The following is a 17,855-nucleotide window of genomic DNA, read 5'->3' as shown; positions in this document are numbered from 1 at the left end:
ACGCTGTATAAATAAGGGTACTGTGAATGTGGGTTTGTATTCCTTAGTAGTTTTGACATACATCTTGTAGTGTTTGTTTAGTTAGCTCAAAATGTGTAATTGTGTCTTTTGGCTTTTTAGTATTCTCTTTTTCTTTTTTAAAGAAAAATCATGAGGTATCCTTTACCGTTAACTAATGACATAGTGATAGGCCTATTTTATTCAGGTTGCAGAGGCTTACTGTACATTCAGTACACTGTACATTCGGCAATTTTTAGTGTACCTTCTACACATTACTGTGTACAACTGTTAGTTTACATTAAATCTCTTCCCCCTTCTCACAGGATATGGCATAAACAAAAACAAATCTGACAAAAATTATACACATAAAGTAAGAAGACAAATACACAAATAAGGCCATCTGCAGAATTAAAAATCCACCTCTTGTGATATTTCACAATAATTTCTACATAATATTTTACATCTTACGAACTTAAATACTTAATGCAAAAGGAAAAGACCTTTACGGAGCCAATCATATTATCTCTTCAAGGACTTGTCCAATTTGCTGGCTAGTGGCCTTCTCTGGGGAGTTGGAATTTTAGAGGGCTTGGCCGATCCTGGCCGAGAACCTGCTCGGGGTGTGGGTCTGCTTGTAGCAGGAACAGTCTCTGACATATCTGAGCATACAGACTGGATTTCTGAAATGTCAAAATCAGATGCGTCACTGCCTCGGCGGCTACTTGACCTGCTGCCAGCCTTGCTTCCTGCTCGGCTTCCAGGTCTGCTTGGAGTTCTTCTCGTTTCTAGAAAGAGAAAAGACACCCATCAGTATTAGAGGTAAGGATGGAAAAGATGTGTAGGTTCTTCCTAGGTCTTTGGCAACCCCCAAAATTCCTCGTTGCACAAATTAAATTTAGACCTCTGGCAGACAAGCTAGATGATGATCAAAGCTCATCTTGATACTAAACAAGAGCACAAAACAATGCCGTATCTCCTACTAAAGAGAAGGCAATGTGAGATCAAATGCTGAGACATAGTTAATTTGTCACTAGCACATCTCATTAAAAAAGTATTATTCTGGCAACTTTTCTTGACTTGCTAGACGTGCATTGTATATTCACTCAACAGCCAGATCCTTTCCTTCCCCTGCCATTTTCTCAGCTATGAATTGACAGAATTCAGTATCTGGCCTCTTCATACCTTCAGGATTTCCCAACGTACCTTGGAGATGCAGATGAATATCCCAATTTTTAAATGTGCACCCCTTTTTTTAAAAAAATCAAAGCCATACAGTTGAAAGCTGCAAGTAAACAAGGGCAGAGTAGACATTCTCCCAAACAAAGGGCTGAGTAAATGAGCTCTCAGCAAGCCTGCTAAAGTGAAAGCCTGCCCAGACAATGTGCCATGAAGAAAAAACCACAACAAAGAAACTTAAACAGAAAAACATTAATGTGGTTTTTCATCATTTTCCAATTACTTATTGAATCTTTTTGATCTTGACTAATCTGGTTCCCTGTGTGTGTGAAGAATATCAAGCTGACACTGGAATCTCAGGTGGCTCGTTTCTCAAATCACCTGTAAAACATCTACTCTTTCAACAGGATTTTCCAGTACTGCTCAGTATGCTCTGCAGAGCTTAAGATGTGAGGGAAAGCCAGTAGAGCTACCTTCTGGTCCAACCATCTAGCCCTCTCCCTTACACAGACCTGCTCTGAGGATCGTGAAAGAGCACAGCTTTGCTGCTTTTTATTTTCACATACTGTTTTAAAAACCTCTATAGGATATTCTATTAAGAAGGTCATCTACAGCTGCTCCCTGCAGTTCTTCTTGCAAAAGAAATGGACAAGTCACGACTAAGTGACCCCGTTGCTCCATCACAGTTGAGCATACTGTTGAGAATATTGTGAAGAACTGGACCCTTTCTAAGTAAATGCTTCTTCCCTAGTTCCTTAGGCAGACACATTGTCATGAAGGTTGCAGTCATGAATTTGCACATCCAGACCTGAACATACCTGCTGTGCAACCACGTTAATGGAGGACCACTGTCCTGATTATGTGCACCCTTGGCAATACTAATGTGCAGACAGTCCTTCCCACTCTTCTGACATCTCCCTCGCACCCTAATGTGACCCTAAGTATTCAGGTGGAAAACAAAGCAAGTGGTAGATCGAGCTCTAAAGTCAAGACACTCACCTGCAAACTGAGCTCTGACTCTGGTAGCTGCTGTTGACAGGATGCCGCTGTCTTCTCCAGAGTGGAAACCCTTCCCTGATAGATATCCTGGCAGTCTGAGTTTACTTCCTTGAATTGGTGTTCCCTATGAAATAATAATTAAAAAAAAAAAAAAAAAAAAAAAAGAAGATACAGGTTTTTTTCAATTGTCACTAATAAAGATAAGGTCTGGTATTAGGTAGTACATAGCTTAGAATATGATAATCATAACAACATTCACTGTGAATCTGAAATACTGGTTTGAGTCACTATGGACATTTTTCATGATGTGAAGTTTTGAACATTCCTTTAGCAGTTAGTATTTGAAGTAGTCCAAATGTAGGGGGGAAAAAAAAAAATCACTTTAACAGTCTGCTTGACATTAACGTTTTAGCATTTTTTGTGTGTGTTTCAATGCATATAAAGAAAGAAAAATGCTACCTTTTTATAAGTAGTCAAGCACATAAGATTAGTTGATGGTACATGACTTAAACAGAGACAAGGAGTTGAGGTTTTATGTCTGCGTAGCTTGGCTTTCCACCATTCTGACTGTGGTTACAGTTGGTGAATACATTTGTTTCAATTTTATAAATATTTTGATAGTAAAACAAAACTACTACATTTCAAACCTTTTGCTAGAAAAAAGCAGAAAAAAAGACATGGGACTCATTTAAAAAGTTCCTGTACCTCAATATATTGCCTGAAATGTCTCTAATGTCTCTGCTCCATAGTCTTACCCTGCCTTGCTTTCTCATTTCTGAAATAAAACGAGTCTTAATTTACAATTTGCCCGAATGGGAAGATTTCTTTCAAAGCCACAAGAATTAAATCCTCAAATCTCAAAATGCATGTTAACATACTAGATAGGAGGTGTATGCAAGTAAGAGGAAAACTACAGTATTCATATTCATTTAATCAACACAAAAATACTAAGTAAATACTCAAAAAGAACAAACACTGCAGTGATGAATGCAGCACGTTGAGTGGCCTGATCCCAGGATCCTGTGTCCTGTGCCTTTGATCCCTGTACAGTGGTGGGGTAGAATTAGGTACTAAAAACCAAGATCCAGAGGAGTGTGTTAGGAGCTGCCCAGAGCACTGAGCGGAGGCCCAGCAGGAACCTGCTGGCAGCTGCCAGCTCGGACCACTTCTGGCACATCTGAACAAAGAAGCATTGAGATGCTACAGAGCAGACAATGTGCTGGCTCTGATGGGGATGGTCACAATATTAAACTCCCTTTACAGCCAAGCACAAGTGCTTAACGTCCAGCCAGCCACACCTTGAAAATCTCTGCTATATAGAGACTGCTTGGGAGGATATGGAGAAAGGGAACACTCTCCATTACCCCCACTGAAGCTGCTGCACTTTGGGCAAGGCATTGGGATAGAATCACTGGTGCAAGAATAAAAAGAAATCAAGCTTGTTCTTCAGTTTAGCCCTAAACCCAAATGCATTCTACATATAAAACATGTAACTGCTCTCTTGGGCAGAAAAGGCTGCAGAATGCCTCAGAAATTCACTGCAACCTACCCCACCCCAATCGTTCCATTTACAATCTTAAACCATGGCGGCTTACATAAAAGAAACTCACAGAAACTGTTGTTGAGTTGTAAGAGCAGGTGAGAAATACGGTGCCCCCATTTGAAATCAATGCCAACTGCTTTCACCTCATTGTAATTCAACGAAAACCACACCTTTCTATGTCTATAAACCCTTTAAAGTACCATCAATTAATCTTACAATTCAGTTACCAGCTAAGAGATGAAAGAAAACACAGGAATATATTAGAAACTGACAACTGACTCAACTTTGTGCTATTGTTAATCGTTCTAAGCAACAGCCCCGTGTGCTTCAAGTGCTGTATATACACACACGCCTGCAGAGTGCACAAGTAATGCACCCACTCGTGCAGAAGGAGGGAGTGAGAAGTTCGTTACGCATCTTTGAGCAAAGCCACAGCGAGGTCACGTAAACTTAGCACCAGAAGTTGTCACATGAATAGCAACAGGCATCAAGGCGCAGATATGTGAAAAGTAGATACAACAGAGGTGATGGTAGCACAAGCTTCCCCTCACCGAGCCCTCCGTCTAACCCAGGACAAGAGTAACTCCTACAAGTGACAAGTCAGTTTGCAGCCTGCTCCAGCTGCAATGTTTTCAATGACCATAGTGACATCAGCGGAGACACTTTGGCTCCAAGCCCATTCAAATTTTGGTCATCCAGCTTGATTGTTGGCACAATCCTAATTGCTATACTAGCAGTTTCTATGTAAGTCATGGGCTGGAAATACGACCAAAGCTCGTTTCCTGTTAAGTCATCAAATAACTATCTTATTAGAGCAACAACTGGTCACTACCCCCCTAAACGCAACTTTCAGTTGTTGGAAAGATTTATACATCACAGTCAGTCTTTTGTGCCATCATCTTCACAGTGATTGAGTATTTCTTTATTTAGTGGTTTTGCACTGGAGATCATAATTTATTAATCTCATTCCTGCAGTTCGTGAGTATTACAGTACGTTATGAACTCAAAGTAAACAATTTTAGGAAAGAAACCTGCATAGTATATAAACTGCTGTATTAAAAAAAAAAAAAGTACTTTTCCGCATTTGCTTATCCAGTTCACTGCATACTGCTATGATTTATTAACCATTTGCACTTTAAACATAAATTCACCGAGGCTGAGTCTTCCTAAAAGTCAAAACCCATAACAAACAGAACATCAAAAAAAAGACGGGGGGGGGGGGGGGGGGGGGGGGGGGGGGCAAGAAACAATTTGACAAAGGTCTAAAATAAAGACAATGCATTAATATGCAAAGGATGTTGCAGCTCTGAAGCACTGAAACTCTACTGGCTGTTAGTGAAGTGACAGTTTTAGTGAAGGAAGGTCATTAGACTAGAATCTCTGTCCTTACTGTACCTCTGCAGATGACCCTTGACAGTTTGAGGATTCCGGTGGCTTAGAAGGAGTTGACGTTTTGCTGTTTGTCAACCATGGTTTACCATAGTTGCGTGTTAAATGATGGGGTGTCTGTATGAAACAATGGTAAATCAAAATATGAAGGACAGTAGACGGAAAACAATGTCATGGAGAAGGATACCCAGGCTTTCACAGGGAGAACAAATCTCACAGTAAAAATAAAAACTAAGCAGAAAGAGTTGATGACAAATGTTCTAAAACAAAGAGGTGGCAGAGCTTATTTTTTAAACGAAACAGAGAGGTTCATTGCTCTTTCAGAGCTTATTCCCAAACTGCCAGTTAGCTCATGTGGCACCTTAAATGTAAAGAATTCTTCTATTACCATGTTGCAAACAAACAGTAGAGGAAATACACTGAAAAGACTTCTTGGATCCTCCCCAGATTATGAAAGAAAATTGAAATACTTCTTCCCTATCAGCTAGGGAAAGCACCAATGCTGTTGGAGCAAGAAAATAAAAAAAAAATTCTATGCCCCATTCGTTAACCAGTGCAGTTTTCTATGTTTCTCCTTACCTTTGGTGTACTTGTAGCAACTGCTTGTGGGGCAGCTGCCTGGCCAGCTTGACTTGACAGAGAAGTAGATCTGTTGGGAGAAGCACCCCTTGAAGAGGGTCGTGATCTACGGCCCCTTGGTCGGAAAGCTGCCATGCTCTGACTGGCACCATCTGCCAAAATGAACTTTTCACGCAGCTCCACATTTGTCCTCCCTTTAGCTGCAGCAAAGAAAGGTGTCATTTAGTCAGATATGAAAATTGTCACAAGGCTGTTTATTGTCACTTTTGCCATGCCAACTCCAACACATTTTAACAATAAATAAAATGCATTACTGTGTAATGCATTTATTTTGGACACAGAAGAGTTATGTGCAGAACTCGCTTATTCTAATACTTTATGCCAGCAGGAATGAACCACTGTCAAAGGAAGTCAGCGTGATAATGGAATGCTCAACGTGCTAAACCATTGTTAATCAATCAACTATTAATACATAGACACAACCTGATGAGCAGTTTTGCTAACTCTACAGCTATTCATAATAAATAATACTTGCTTGGATGTTCCAGAAGAAATTGCTAAGTACAAATTACAGGAAAGCAGCAAATATATTTATTTAAAACTATGAAGTTATGTAGTTTGGCAACATGCAATGATGAACATAAAATCCAAACTATGATGAGGTAATTGATGGCTAAGCACTCACACACACATACAAACACACACACGAGAGAATGTTCCGCAAAAATAGATGCAAAACGTGTTAGCATTTAACTGTGTCAGTGTGAATGACAATTGTTTTTGAAACACTCTTAAAGCGTGTCAAAAAAAATTAGCTTGCAAAGCACCAGCCCATGTAGGAACACATTAAGCTAAATGGGATGGGTGTAGCATATTGTTAAAAGTATATATTTTAATAAAGTGGGAAGGAAATGAAGAGAGAGGAGAAGAGGAGGAGGAGACAAAGAGAGGGGTTTGCCAACCTATAGTAGGCTGAGTGGTAATTGAAGAGTTTGATTCCGAACGTAACATTTTACTCCCGTGATGATGAACTAGAAAAAATGACACAGGACATGGGTCACATTAAAGAAAATTGTTAGCAGGAGAAGAAATCAAGTACAGCAGCTGCATATGCAAGAGACTCAGAGCACCAGGCCAAAAGACAGGACTCAGAGCAAAAGCTGTCTCTAAGTGCTCTGAGGTGAGTTCTCAAAGGTCTCCTAGGCAAAAAGGAAACAGTGCTTGGATAGACTCAGCTGCAGTCCCAAGTATACTTGCGTAACAGTATTTATCTGCTGACACAAAGAAGTAATATAAGCTAAAATTATTTTATATAACTAGGTCCAATACTTTTAAAGCTCTTTATGACAACAGTTCTTTGAAATGTGATTTATCTGAATACATGAGAAGCCCTTGGTGGAAATGCAGATTTGCTAGGTGAAGTGCTTAAGGAAAGTCTGAACCTGCATGACTGACATCAATGACTACTTTGCATCACTGACTTCAACAAGACTGTGATTAAGTACCAATGCACAACGTCCAGTTTCTGGATGATTTTATAGAGATCGCTATTCCTTTAGACCCACTGTGTTGACTTACTCATCTGCTCATGTATTTCCCATGAAAAAGGGATAAAGTACCATAGAAAATACTATAGAGATACATAGAATACAAGGAATACAAAGTATATTAAAGAAGAGGGGATAAAGTTCCAAAGGACTCTCAATCTGAGGACAACAGTAAGGAATTCCAATAAACTAATTAGATAGTTATTAAGTATTGTGCTCTCCATGTTAACCCAAGTATGAGTTGCAACAGTCTACCTGTCAATAGGCCTGAGAAAAATGTTTGCAATACATCAAAACTAACCAAGTTAGCCCTTCAATGAAGTCAGATATTTTGAGGTACATTTCATTTTCCACTATCGTGCACTTTTGAGGAATAGGAGTATAAAGCTATAAAGGAAGGATGGCTCTGCAGGCATAAATGACTTTCTCAGAGTAGCAGGTGCAGAATCAGGTAGCTAAATTTCAGTCAGACCTGTGGTCCAACACCAATAAATGTAACATTACTGTTACATTTCTTTAGCAAACAATATATGCAATACGTTGGTAAGCAAAAGGACTATTTTTAATACTGCTGAAAAACTCACAGATGTCATCACAAGGTTATGACAGCTCTTTTATGATACTACGATAATAAGTTTTATGGGTACCTTTTAAGCCTGTAGACAAAGGTTTCTAGGCCTTAGTGGCACACTGTCAGCCCTTATGGGGTTCTGTGGTAGATTCTTTTTGGATTTAACATGGTTTTGTGGTAGCTTCTTTCTGGATTTAACAACCTTGACTTAGCATGACAACTGCTACAAATACAAGCTCTCCACTCTCTCAAGGTCTGTATCAAACTGTTTAGAAACCTTGGTCCAAAGTAGAAGCTGTATGAGATAGCTGACACTGAAGTAAGGTCTACAGGGCAGTTGATTCTTTGTCTTCACTAGTTCACTTGCCTCTCCTGAACTCCTCTGTGCTGTTCCTGTGCTATTACGCTATTGATTATGATTCTATAGAACTCCTGAGAAGTAAAAATGCAGTAAATGTAATGCTGCTGCTTATAGGATAGAATTACCTAGTTACAGAACCGTCAGCTCACTCTGTACACAGTCATTATTAGACTTTCTGCAATTTAACTACTCTGGCTATTATTTGACTTGTATCTCTCATGCTTCCTTCACAAATGGCTTCTTTCCTATCTCCAGCTGTTCCTCCAAGAATGGTGTCAGACAGAGCCTACCTTCCCGCTACCGAAGTAGGCTTTCTGACAAACTAAGATGCCATTACGTTGCTGTGCACTGATAAAACAATGCATTTGATGCTGTGCTGGAGGGCACAGTGATAGAGCGCTCCCTGCTTCCCCTGAGCACAAAGTCCTCCTGACGAGAACATTTTCCACTTGCTTTGTACAAGGCTCTGCAAAGTGGTTCTGGGGAGGACGCCAATGAAAAGACAGGGCTACAAAGGCAGAGCCTGACAGCCTGGGTGCAGCCACTGGCCAGAGAATTTTTTTTGCATTGTTGTTGTTACTCTTTGATTCAATTGCCTTGTTTTGATTTATTGCCTTAAAACTTCTCTCTTGCTGAGAAGGTTTTATTGGGCATTTCTGTGTGCTATTTCTGCCAAGTCATACAAGCAGCTTACATGCCATAAACTCTATCTGGGCTAAGTTCAATTCTTAATTACACTACTCTAATGCTGGAGGAACTGTGCAGAAGACACCACAGTTATTCTACACATACATAAGTGCAAGTGAAGAGGATCTTAACCACGGGATTTAAAGTTTACAAAAACAGATCATTATGTGACATTTAGTGAGATGATGTTTACAGAACTGGCATTTTATACAATTCAATCTCCATCCTGAGACAATGAATGGTGACTGTATCTAAATAATTATCTGCACGTCCATTTTAACAGTGGTGTTACATACCCCTGCAAGGATCATTTTTCACTAAGAACTCATCAAGTGCCATCCAGCCACCTCCAACACGAACCATGACTGTACTTCTTAGGATACGAACAAGGCGCAGTTGCTGAGAGTCACCAAACTGCAATAAAAATCAAACAACAGTCTTAGGCTCTCAGTCATTCAGATGCAGTTCAATGCTTATAGGTTAAAAATCAGACACATTAAGAAGTTTATCTTGATATTTAAATTATTAGTAAGTGCTAAAAAATCAGATTTATTTATGCAGATTATTAAAGCTGTTAAGATTTCAAATCAGATGCTGCTGCATTAATCCAAAGGAGATGGCAGGACGGTAAGAAAGAATCTCAGGTTTAATTTTATGCTTGACTCTCAAAGGTCTGAACTCATAAAGGAAGCAAAATTAGTAACACATTATTTAATTGGTTACAATCTGCATTTGTGCAAATTAATGAAGACCCATTTGCATTATTTCACTGTCAAAATCTTAAGCAAACTCTTCTGCAACAGTCTAGATTTTAATGATGTCAGCTGAAAGGAAGGCAGCATTGCTTTAAACGATCATTATGTGGGCTGGAAATTCAATGCATTATCAGTGTTGCACAGTTCTATCAATTGATTCATTTATAGGGATATTTTCAGATATAGCATTGACACCGCTCACCTATAGCGAGGTGATGTGGGGAAGGGAATGTTAAAGCAGCAATGAATAACTGATAGCTAGCATTACTGTCCTTTGTTATCAACTGTTTGTTACTCCTCTGTCTACACATCGAGGTTCTTCACAATTCAGAGAAGCACAAAAACCTGTTTCATACTAACTCGTGTACTAGGCTGTTCTTCCTTTGGGCTCATGGCCAGGCCTAATGTATGTTTTGCTCTTGAAACCTGTATAAAAAAATCTGTATGCAGTATCTTCATTCAAATGTGTATCAAACAAAACATGACCAAAATGTTGACCCCATGATCTCACGAAAACTAACCAGAAGAATTCAGTACTTTTTAGCCAATGCCACTAAAATATTTATCAGATCATCAGGCTAAGTGTAGTGCTCTCACACACAAACATGCAAGAGCACTCACTGAAACCAGCAGGAGTCAAATACACCTCTCTGGGACAATCTTTGACACTTGGAGAAGGCTGGCCATAGTTCAACTGTACCTACTTGCTCCAGTTGAGGGGCCTGAAATGCTTTAAATGCAAACCACACAAACGTGCTCCTTACTTGTTAAATAATTTTAGTTGTTTGGTACTACTTAAGCCAATAAGAGAGAATAAGTTTAAAGGAATATTACTTTTAGGAACCAAACAAAAGCAAAGCTTGCTGCTTAATTCAATAATGGTGGGGGGTTTTTTTTGCTATAAATAAGAACATTCACATGAGCATTATTAGTAAGGGCTTTTTAATAATGCATTCAATATGTGCCGAACAAAGAACCGTTTTACATATGTAGATCAAAGTTAAAAAAAGAAATGGCATCCAAATTGATGCCGTTTATTTTCATTGGCTTGTTTCTACAGAGAATTTTTTCTAGAGGTTCTAAAGATACTATCTTTTTTCTTTTCGTTACTTTTTCCCCACCCCATCTTAATTCTTCGGTTAGATCCCATCAGGCAACTTTAACCAAGGGTCAGATACAGTATCCTTTGGAAACTGCCTACCTAGGCTGTGGTTAATTCAGACAGTGGGGCTCCTGGAAAATAACACAGGTATCTATCAAGGCATTTTCCTAATGGTAACTCAGTCCATTTCCTTCTTAAAATAGCCTGGATACCAACTTTGCCTGAGCAGTATTTACTGTTGTTTCAGATAATCAGAGGTAAAAACACTGGAATAAAACCATAAAGGAAGTGTAGTTTAAGCTACAGAGAGGCCTGTTCTTGACAACAGCCATATAACACTAGAGAAGCCTCAGCCAACTTGCTGTAGGTGATTTTTACTATGATGCTGTTCTGCACCATGAAGAGTTAGATGCTCTCAAAAAATGCTGTATTTTTCCCAGATTTGAAATTAGAGATGGCAGATAAGACAATTAACATAATTTCAAATAGTCTTTTCAAAACAGAGGCTTGTTCTATATGTGGAAAACATTTTAAATTGTTACTTAGATATACTGCTTGAGGCATGTGGTAAGATCATCCACTGTTTAGAAGAATGCAACTATTTTTTCAACATCTCTAGATTTAAAATGGCTAATGCTGTTAACACTAGCATTTCCAGAATGGATTATACATACTATTGCCTTTATAAGAGCATGAATAAGATACTAATGGAACCTGGTATCTGGTTTTTGTAAAGTATTTCCATTCTTACCAGGCAAGCATGATTTAACAACTTAAGAAGCTCTGTATCAGTATGTACCACAGGAGTAAGTGAGCACTGGTTAGCATGTCCTCCCTCTACCACTGTACAGTGCCACTGCGGTACGGCCTCTGATGACCCAACTGACAAAAAGTATTCTTGAACACAGCTCCAATACATTATAGACCTGCCATAGCTCTTTGAAAACACTTTGGGAGAGGGAATAGTTTAAACTGGAACAGCAAGTTTAATTTGTCTATTTCCAAAGTATGTATTTAATGATTCACTGCATTAGTATAGAAAATACCAACAATCAGCTGGGTTCTTCATCAGTCTGCTTGATTGCACAGGGATTTTTGTTTTCTGAAAATGAAAGTATTTTTCACCTAATTTGCAATAAACAAGTGATATGACACTGGGATCTGTGTTTACTGTGATTAGCCTTTAATCTGATAGCCCAAAAAATATAGCATAGAATTTTGAAGCATTCCACTATAAAACTGAAAACTGGTAAAGTAACAGTAATTCTAAAATTGCAGTTTAAATGCTCAAGATTTTTTCCTATGGGAATTGCGGCTGACTATTATCTGGTTCCTTTAAAAGTAATCTCCTTAATGAGGGAAACGGCCAAAGAAAGCAGGTGAGGGATTGAAGAGGAGGGATCCTGAGACACAGAATGTTCCATAGCATTTAAAGAAATACCACAGGTGACCAGCAATGAATTAGCTGAAGATGAAAGGATGGCAAGAAGACTGACCATTGCAAGCTTAAATCACTATGCGTTAGAAAAAAAAAAAAGAAAAAAAAAGAAAAAAGAAACTTCATAACACATTCCACTGGTTTATACCTGATTTCCCAGGAAGAACTGATAAGAAATGAAAAATGGAAGAAAGACATGATTAGTTTACAGGAAATTCTCTATATGACTCTAGAACACATGCAAACTAACACATTAGACATTCTAAATAAAGTATCTACTTCAGAGACGAGCAGGTAGCTAGCTAGCCATCCGGAGACTGAATATTGGAAAATATTCAAGGCCTTTGTTTCCTTTCCAGTGCTGTTTCTGTGGTCTTTTAAAATAATCTACAAGTGTTTAGTGAACTCTTCAGCCAAATATTGTACATTTCATCTGAAATTGTTCTGGTTATTGAATCTAGGGGTAGCAGATCTTTCTCTACAATGTGATATTTATTTTTCTGTGACCTAAAATTGTTCTGCAGTTATCTAACACATTTCTTCTACTTCTTCAGAAGGAACAGTGTGCTCCAATAAAATGACAAGAGAGGCTAAAAGTGATTGAATACACTTTGGTAAAAGATTTTTGAAGTACAACACAATACCACAGGAAAATATCACTGTTTTTATGAAACTAACAGAAAATCAGCTACAGCTGAAATGCTTGGATATCCAGGTAAAAAGATTGGCTTTTCAGGAGCTGTTGTATGTATGCATGCGTGTATGTATGTATGTATGCATGCAGTTAGCTTTTAAAAATTTCCACACATTGAAAACAGTTTCAGTAGTTTCAACAAAAATAAATATGAGCAGCAGCATGTTCCCATATTTTTAGCCTATATGTTCTAACAAGAAAAAAACCATAAAATTTAGACAAGCTTAAAGAAAAGATATAATTGTCATACAAAATTCCTGTAAATTAATATAGCCTAATTCCTTGCATAACCATGTCATATGAAGAATCTTTAAGCTGAAAGAATTAAGAAGGTCCTTGGAAGACTTACCCTGTACTTGTTATCCCCAATCTGTTCCACTTGAAACCGTTTTGCACATTTACATTTAGCTACCTGCCTTGTAACCTGCAAAAAACCAGAACCGGATGATTACTTTACTGCTAATACAACATTTCTAAGTATTTGTGTAACTGGTAAACTTCCAATTATATAGGAGTGAAAATAAAATTAGTGATTAAAGAACATGACCCCAGTAGAAGAGAGTGCAAACTAAGAAAGCAGACAATGTACCTCATCTTCAATTTTGTCAGCATCTGTGAGAGGTTTGTATGCATCCTTGTTTGGATGAAGAGCTGCTACAAATTCATAATAGTCAATATATCCATCACCATCTCTATCAAAAATGTCTGCAACAGCACTCATTTCAAGTCGGCTTGTTGGGAATTCTGTAAGACAAAGACAACAACAAAAGCCAATCAATCCCATTACAATGAAAGGCTTTATCACAAACATTAAAACGTTTTTAGGCACTAGGTGACAGACAATACTTATAAAAAAAACAAGGACATTCAAAAGAGTGAAGGCATCTCTGAAAAAACAATCTAGATCCCCAATGTTACCTAGATATTGGATTAAAATTAATATCATAGTGTGGCTTGAAGAGAGACACAGAAGCGAGGGCACAGATTAAACTGTAAGATATATGCATTTTTTTTGACATTTTGACCTTCAAAGTGCATAAAATACCACAGATTAACAAGATAAATTGTTAGTGAAGAAAGGTCAAGTGAGAATTTCACTGCTAATTAAATTTGGAATGCAAGGCCTTCCCACTGCAGAAATATGCACAGTGGTTTGTGAAATCCTTCTTCAGATCAAGTTCACAGCAGCAGAATATTAACCCACACAGAGATTCTCTACAAAATAGTAAAATGAAATTTCAAGATGGTGAACAGAAATTAAATCATGAGTATTTAGCAGTTATAACAAGTTGACACCGATCGAGTTAAATGAGCAAGCTGTTTAACATCTTGCTAGTATCAGGGGTTTGTCATCAACTTCTGTCAATTCATGCAAAACAGCAATGTGCACGTATAGTGACTATATTACTGCATTTCCCAAAGCAGGGGGAAAACATGTACACTAAAATACTTTCCTACTGAGTAGCTTTAACATGAGATGCTAAAAGCAGCCCAATTCTGAATCTGTACTGCTCAAAGCAGAAGTCTCTATGATCTGAAGATAAAGGATTATTTTAAGTAGTAGGCCCTTATCTGTTATGAGTCAGTTGCTAAAGGGAAATGTGATTACACACAGATGTGATGTGGAAGGCTTATGTTACCACCCACTGTGCATACCTAGGGCATACCAATCCATCAGGAAAGTTAGGAAAAGTCCCTTCCTAGTCTGATTGCTCGACATTTTGATCCTCATTATACAGGTATATGAACATGGTCATGGCTCATGGAAACACTGGTTTCAGAAATCACATGGTTTCCTTCTATAATTGAAACTATTCCATATAAGTTCTTTAATAAAAATCACGTGATCATATGAAGTGATTTTGAAAATTATCTGTAGGTTTTATAACGTATGTTTTTATAGTTTAAATTAATCATAATTAATGACTTCAAAAGTGAAATCTGTGACCTTCTAACACAATAAACCGCATAGGGTACACTACATAGACAGTAAGACTTAACGAGATGTTTGTTCTCAGTTCAACATTAAGTTAATTTTAAAACTTACTTGAAGAAAGAATTCCATCGATAAATTCCTGCCTTGTTATCTTTCCATCTTGATCTTTATCAATCCTCCTAAAGAAGTCCATCACACGAGACTTCTTATGGTTCATCCATCGCATGTACTTTTTCCTCCAAATATCAAAATCAAAGTTGGCAAATTCTCTCAGCTTAATAAAAAAGAGAAAGAACTTCTTTCAGTTGAAATCAATCAATCTAGAAAATCAATGAGAGATACACCATCTGTGTTCTTTTGAATAACTGGTTCTTTGAGGACCTATGTAAACATTTTAAACATCTTAACTCTCCTCACATTTAAAATGAGAATGACAGCTTTTAAAGCACGTTAAAGCACGTGTATCACAGTGTTTTCAGTCAGCTGTATCATATAATATAACAAATATGGAAGTTGTTTACGGTATTTACAGTACGGACAATTTAATTCAGGGTAAACAAGATTATGCAAAAAGTACATATATTCTGTACAGTCCTTTTCTGACCTCTTCAAGTCTGTCCAAAGCATCATTAAGTTTTCTTCTTCTTTCCAAGGCCAGAAGCCAGACTTGCTGCCATTTGCTGACTAAAAGGTTTACCCGTGGATTCTTGGTTTCGATTTGCGCCTGGGCTGCTGACGGATATATGCCTGGTGTTGGGGAACGCTTTCCTGTTAAAACATGATAAAATGTGTAAGTCTCACCCAGTTCAAACAGAACAAACATTCATGTGAAGGGTACTTGACCTTCCTAAAACTACTCCTTCCTTTCCCAAATAATGAGGCCATACCCTGATATCATTCCATCTAATGCGATTTTTTTTTTTTTTTTTTTTTTTTGTTTACCATTGCTGGGGAAAGACCACATGGTGGTTACGGTATCTTTTGTCTAGCCAGAAGCAGCTAGTAGTGGCTGCACTACTGAAGCTGCACAGGCTAAATAAAACCTTCACAAATCTCTCAGTTACAAAATAAACAACCTGATTTTAGAAGGAGTTTCCATGTATGAGTAAATATAAAATAGAATGTGTACGTATATCTAAAAATACAAAAAGCAATTTTCTCACTTGATGATTCACTTTCCATTCAACTTCACCAAACACACTTTCTAAATGGATCCATATAATTTCATAGACAGTAAAAGCAAAATTTTGTCTCTACATCTTTATGTAAAAGAGGTTGTTTGCACTTTCAGATAGTGGTAGATTTACAAAGACTCAGCACGTGCACACTCTTGGAAGTTTAATAGCACATGAAAGGCTGCACACTTTAAAAATAGGTATTCAAGAAATATAGGACAAAATTTAAAAATACAAGTCTGCTATGAGAAATTTCCTCACAATGAAAAATGAGAGATAAGTAGGAAAATCAGCCAAGAGAATTTCACCCTATTTCAATAGAAGCTAATCAAACCTATCAGATTATTAGTAATCTGTTGTCTTTATAGGTAGAGCAATGGTGTGTGTGACCTGCCCCAAAATACTTCATTACTTACTTCCTGCTCTCCCCTTATCAAGGACAGGAATATGAGATTGTACTGGAGTGGGTTCAAGTGCCTTTCTTTTATAGGTCTTTGTAACTTTATCCACATCAGGTTGTTTTCTGGTCATTTCCTCCATGAACGTCTGTAATCAGATAGAGGTGGTTTTAATTAACAATACACAAAAGTGACCACAGGAATGAAAAACACATACAATAGCAAAACACCAAAGTTACAAAAATGGCACAGAAAGACTCTTATAATGCCAGTCTCACAAAAAAGACACAGATAAAGGTTTTGTAGGTAAGAAAAATCAGCAGTATAAGCTTTTAAGACCACTATGGCCTGGCTGTTAAAGGAAGGCTAAATCTAAAAAATAGTTTGTCAAACTCCTTTATTAACTGTGTATGGTGAGGTCATGTGCAACAGAATTTTGACTCTGAGTACTCAGGTGTTCCTTTCTGTCCAGACTGCAGTTCATAGAAATGAGACAGCTCTGGTGTGTAAGCTGGGGTAAGCCTACGAGCATTCACTGCACCAGCAGCTCCCTCTGGCACTTCATAAACATATTTTTGAAATCCAATCAGTAAAGCCACACTGCAACACTAGTTCTAAGGCAGCAGCACTATCATATATTTCATGTGGGTTTTTTTATTATTATTATTATTACTTTTGTTCCTATGGGGAGTTATAGGTTTGCTTTTAGAACAATGTGGAACTGAATGGTTGGTTGGTTGTTTTTTTACCTGTGTTGAATAAACTATAAGCACATGATACACATACAAAACACATAACTGAGTATCTGAAAAGGGATTTGATTATTAGGAAAGAAAACAGCTAAGGAGATTCACATTTGATTATGAAACCTAGCTGAGACATGAGCACCATTTGTGGAATGCGCAGGACGTGTCACTTAACTTGCCTTACCTGATGTTCAGCTATAAGTGCTTTAACTTCCTCAATCTCCTGGGGGATAACCTCTTTATCTTTTTCAGTAAGTGTAGTCTCTGCCCACTGCAACCAGGACAGCAAGGCTTCCAGCAATTCCTGGTTAGCAATAAGTCCAGCCAGAGCTCCTGCCAGTCTCTGTTGATGTTGTTTAGCCCATGCTAAGACCTTGACAAAAGAACCAATGCATGAGTGTGTGCACATCTGAAATTCTTTAAAATGTATTTAAAATTGCTCTGCAAACCATAAACCCAGAGCTTCCTCCCAGGCCTACTGATATTTGGTTATCAAAGGTGCTCGATGTAGTGGCTGATCACTAAAGGTGCTAGGTAACTAGAATTCCTAGTTCAACACCACATTTTTTTCCCACATATATTCAGGATTAGGTGCTGTTAAATGCAGTAAATAGCACATTCAGGCAACATATTAAGAACTTTATCAAACAATACGTATAAGCTAGTGAATCACACAGGATTTGGTGTCCATCTTCCTCCTGGGCACTCCTGAAGCCATACTTTGCCAATACCAGTATTTTGTTTTTCTTTAAACTTCGT

At 38.0% G+C, this 17,855-nt stretch overlaps 1 protein-coding gene across 5 annotated transcripts in view; it reads right to left on the bottom strand.

Moving 5' to 3' along the window:
* Window positions 1-519: 519 nt before the first annotated feature.
* DST (dystonin) overlaps window positions 520-17,855 on the bottom strand; it is a 313,286-nt gene continuing 295,950 nt past the window's right edge. For 3 of the 5 annotated variants that reach the window (XM_075707064.1, XM_075707065.1, XM_075707069.1), the window contains 12 exons: window positions 17,281-17,469; window positions 16,369-16,498; window positions 15,382-15,545; window positions 14,889-15,051; window positions 13,431-13,585; window positions 13,191-13,265; window positions 12,296-12,313; window positions 9,149-9,266; window positions 5,687-5,886; window positions 5,114-5,224; window positions 2,176-2,299; window positions 520-785 (listed from right to left, as the gene is read on the bottom strand). In XM_075707064.1, the coding sequence (XP_075563179.1) occupies window positions 520-785; window positions 2,176-2,299; window positions 5,114-5,224; window positions 5,687-5,886; window positions 9,149-9,266; window positions 12,296-12,313; window positions 13,191-13,265; window positions 13,431-13,585; window positions 14,889-15,051; window positions 15,382-15,545; window positions 16,369-16,498; window positions 17,281-17,469 (1,713 nt within the window). Of the gene's footprint in view, window positions 786-2,175; window positions 2,300-5,113; window positions 5,225-5,686; window positions 5,887-6,648; window positions 6,718-9,148; window positions 9,267-12,295; window positions 12,314-13,190; window positions 13,266-13,430; window positions 13,586-14,888; window positions 15,052-15,381; window positions 15,546-16,368; window positions 16,499-17,280; window positions 17,470-17,855 lie in introns of all 5 variants that reach the window. The other 2 variants (XM_075707068.1, XM_075707066.1) reach the window with 2 other exon arrangements.

The sequence above is a fragment of the Pelecanus crispus genome, chromosome 3, assembly GCF_030463565.1.
Source record: "Pelecanus crispus isolate bPelCri1 chromosome 3, bPelCri1.pri, whole genome shotgun sequence".
NCBI lineage: Eukaryota > Metazoa > Chordata > Aves > Pelecaniformes > Pelecanidae > Pelecanus > Pelecanus crispus.
Note: the sequence above shows the minus strand (reverse complement) of the source record. Positions and strands in the feature narration are given on the sequence as shown.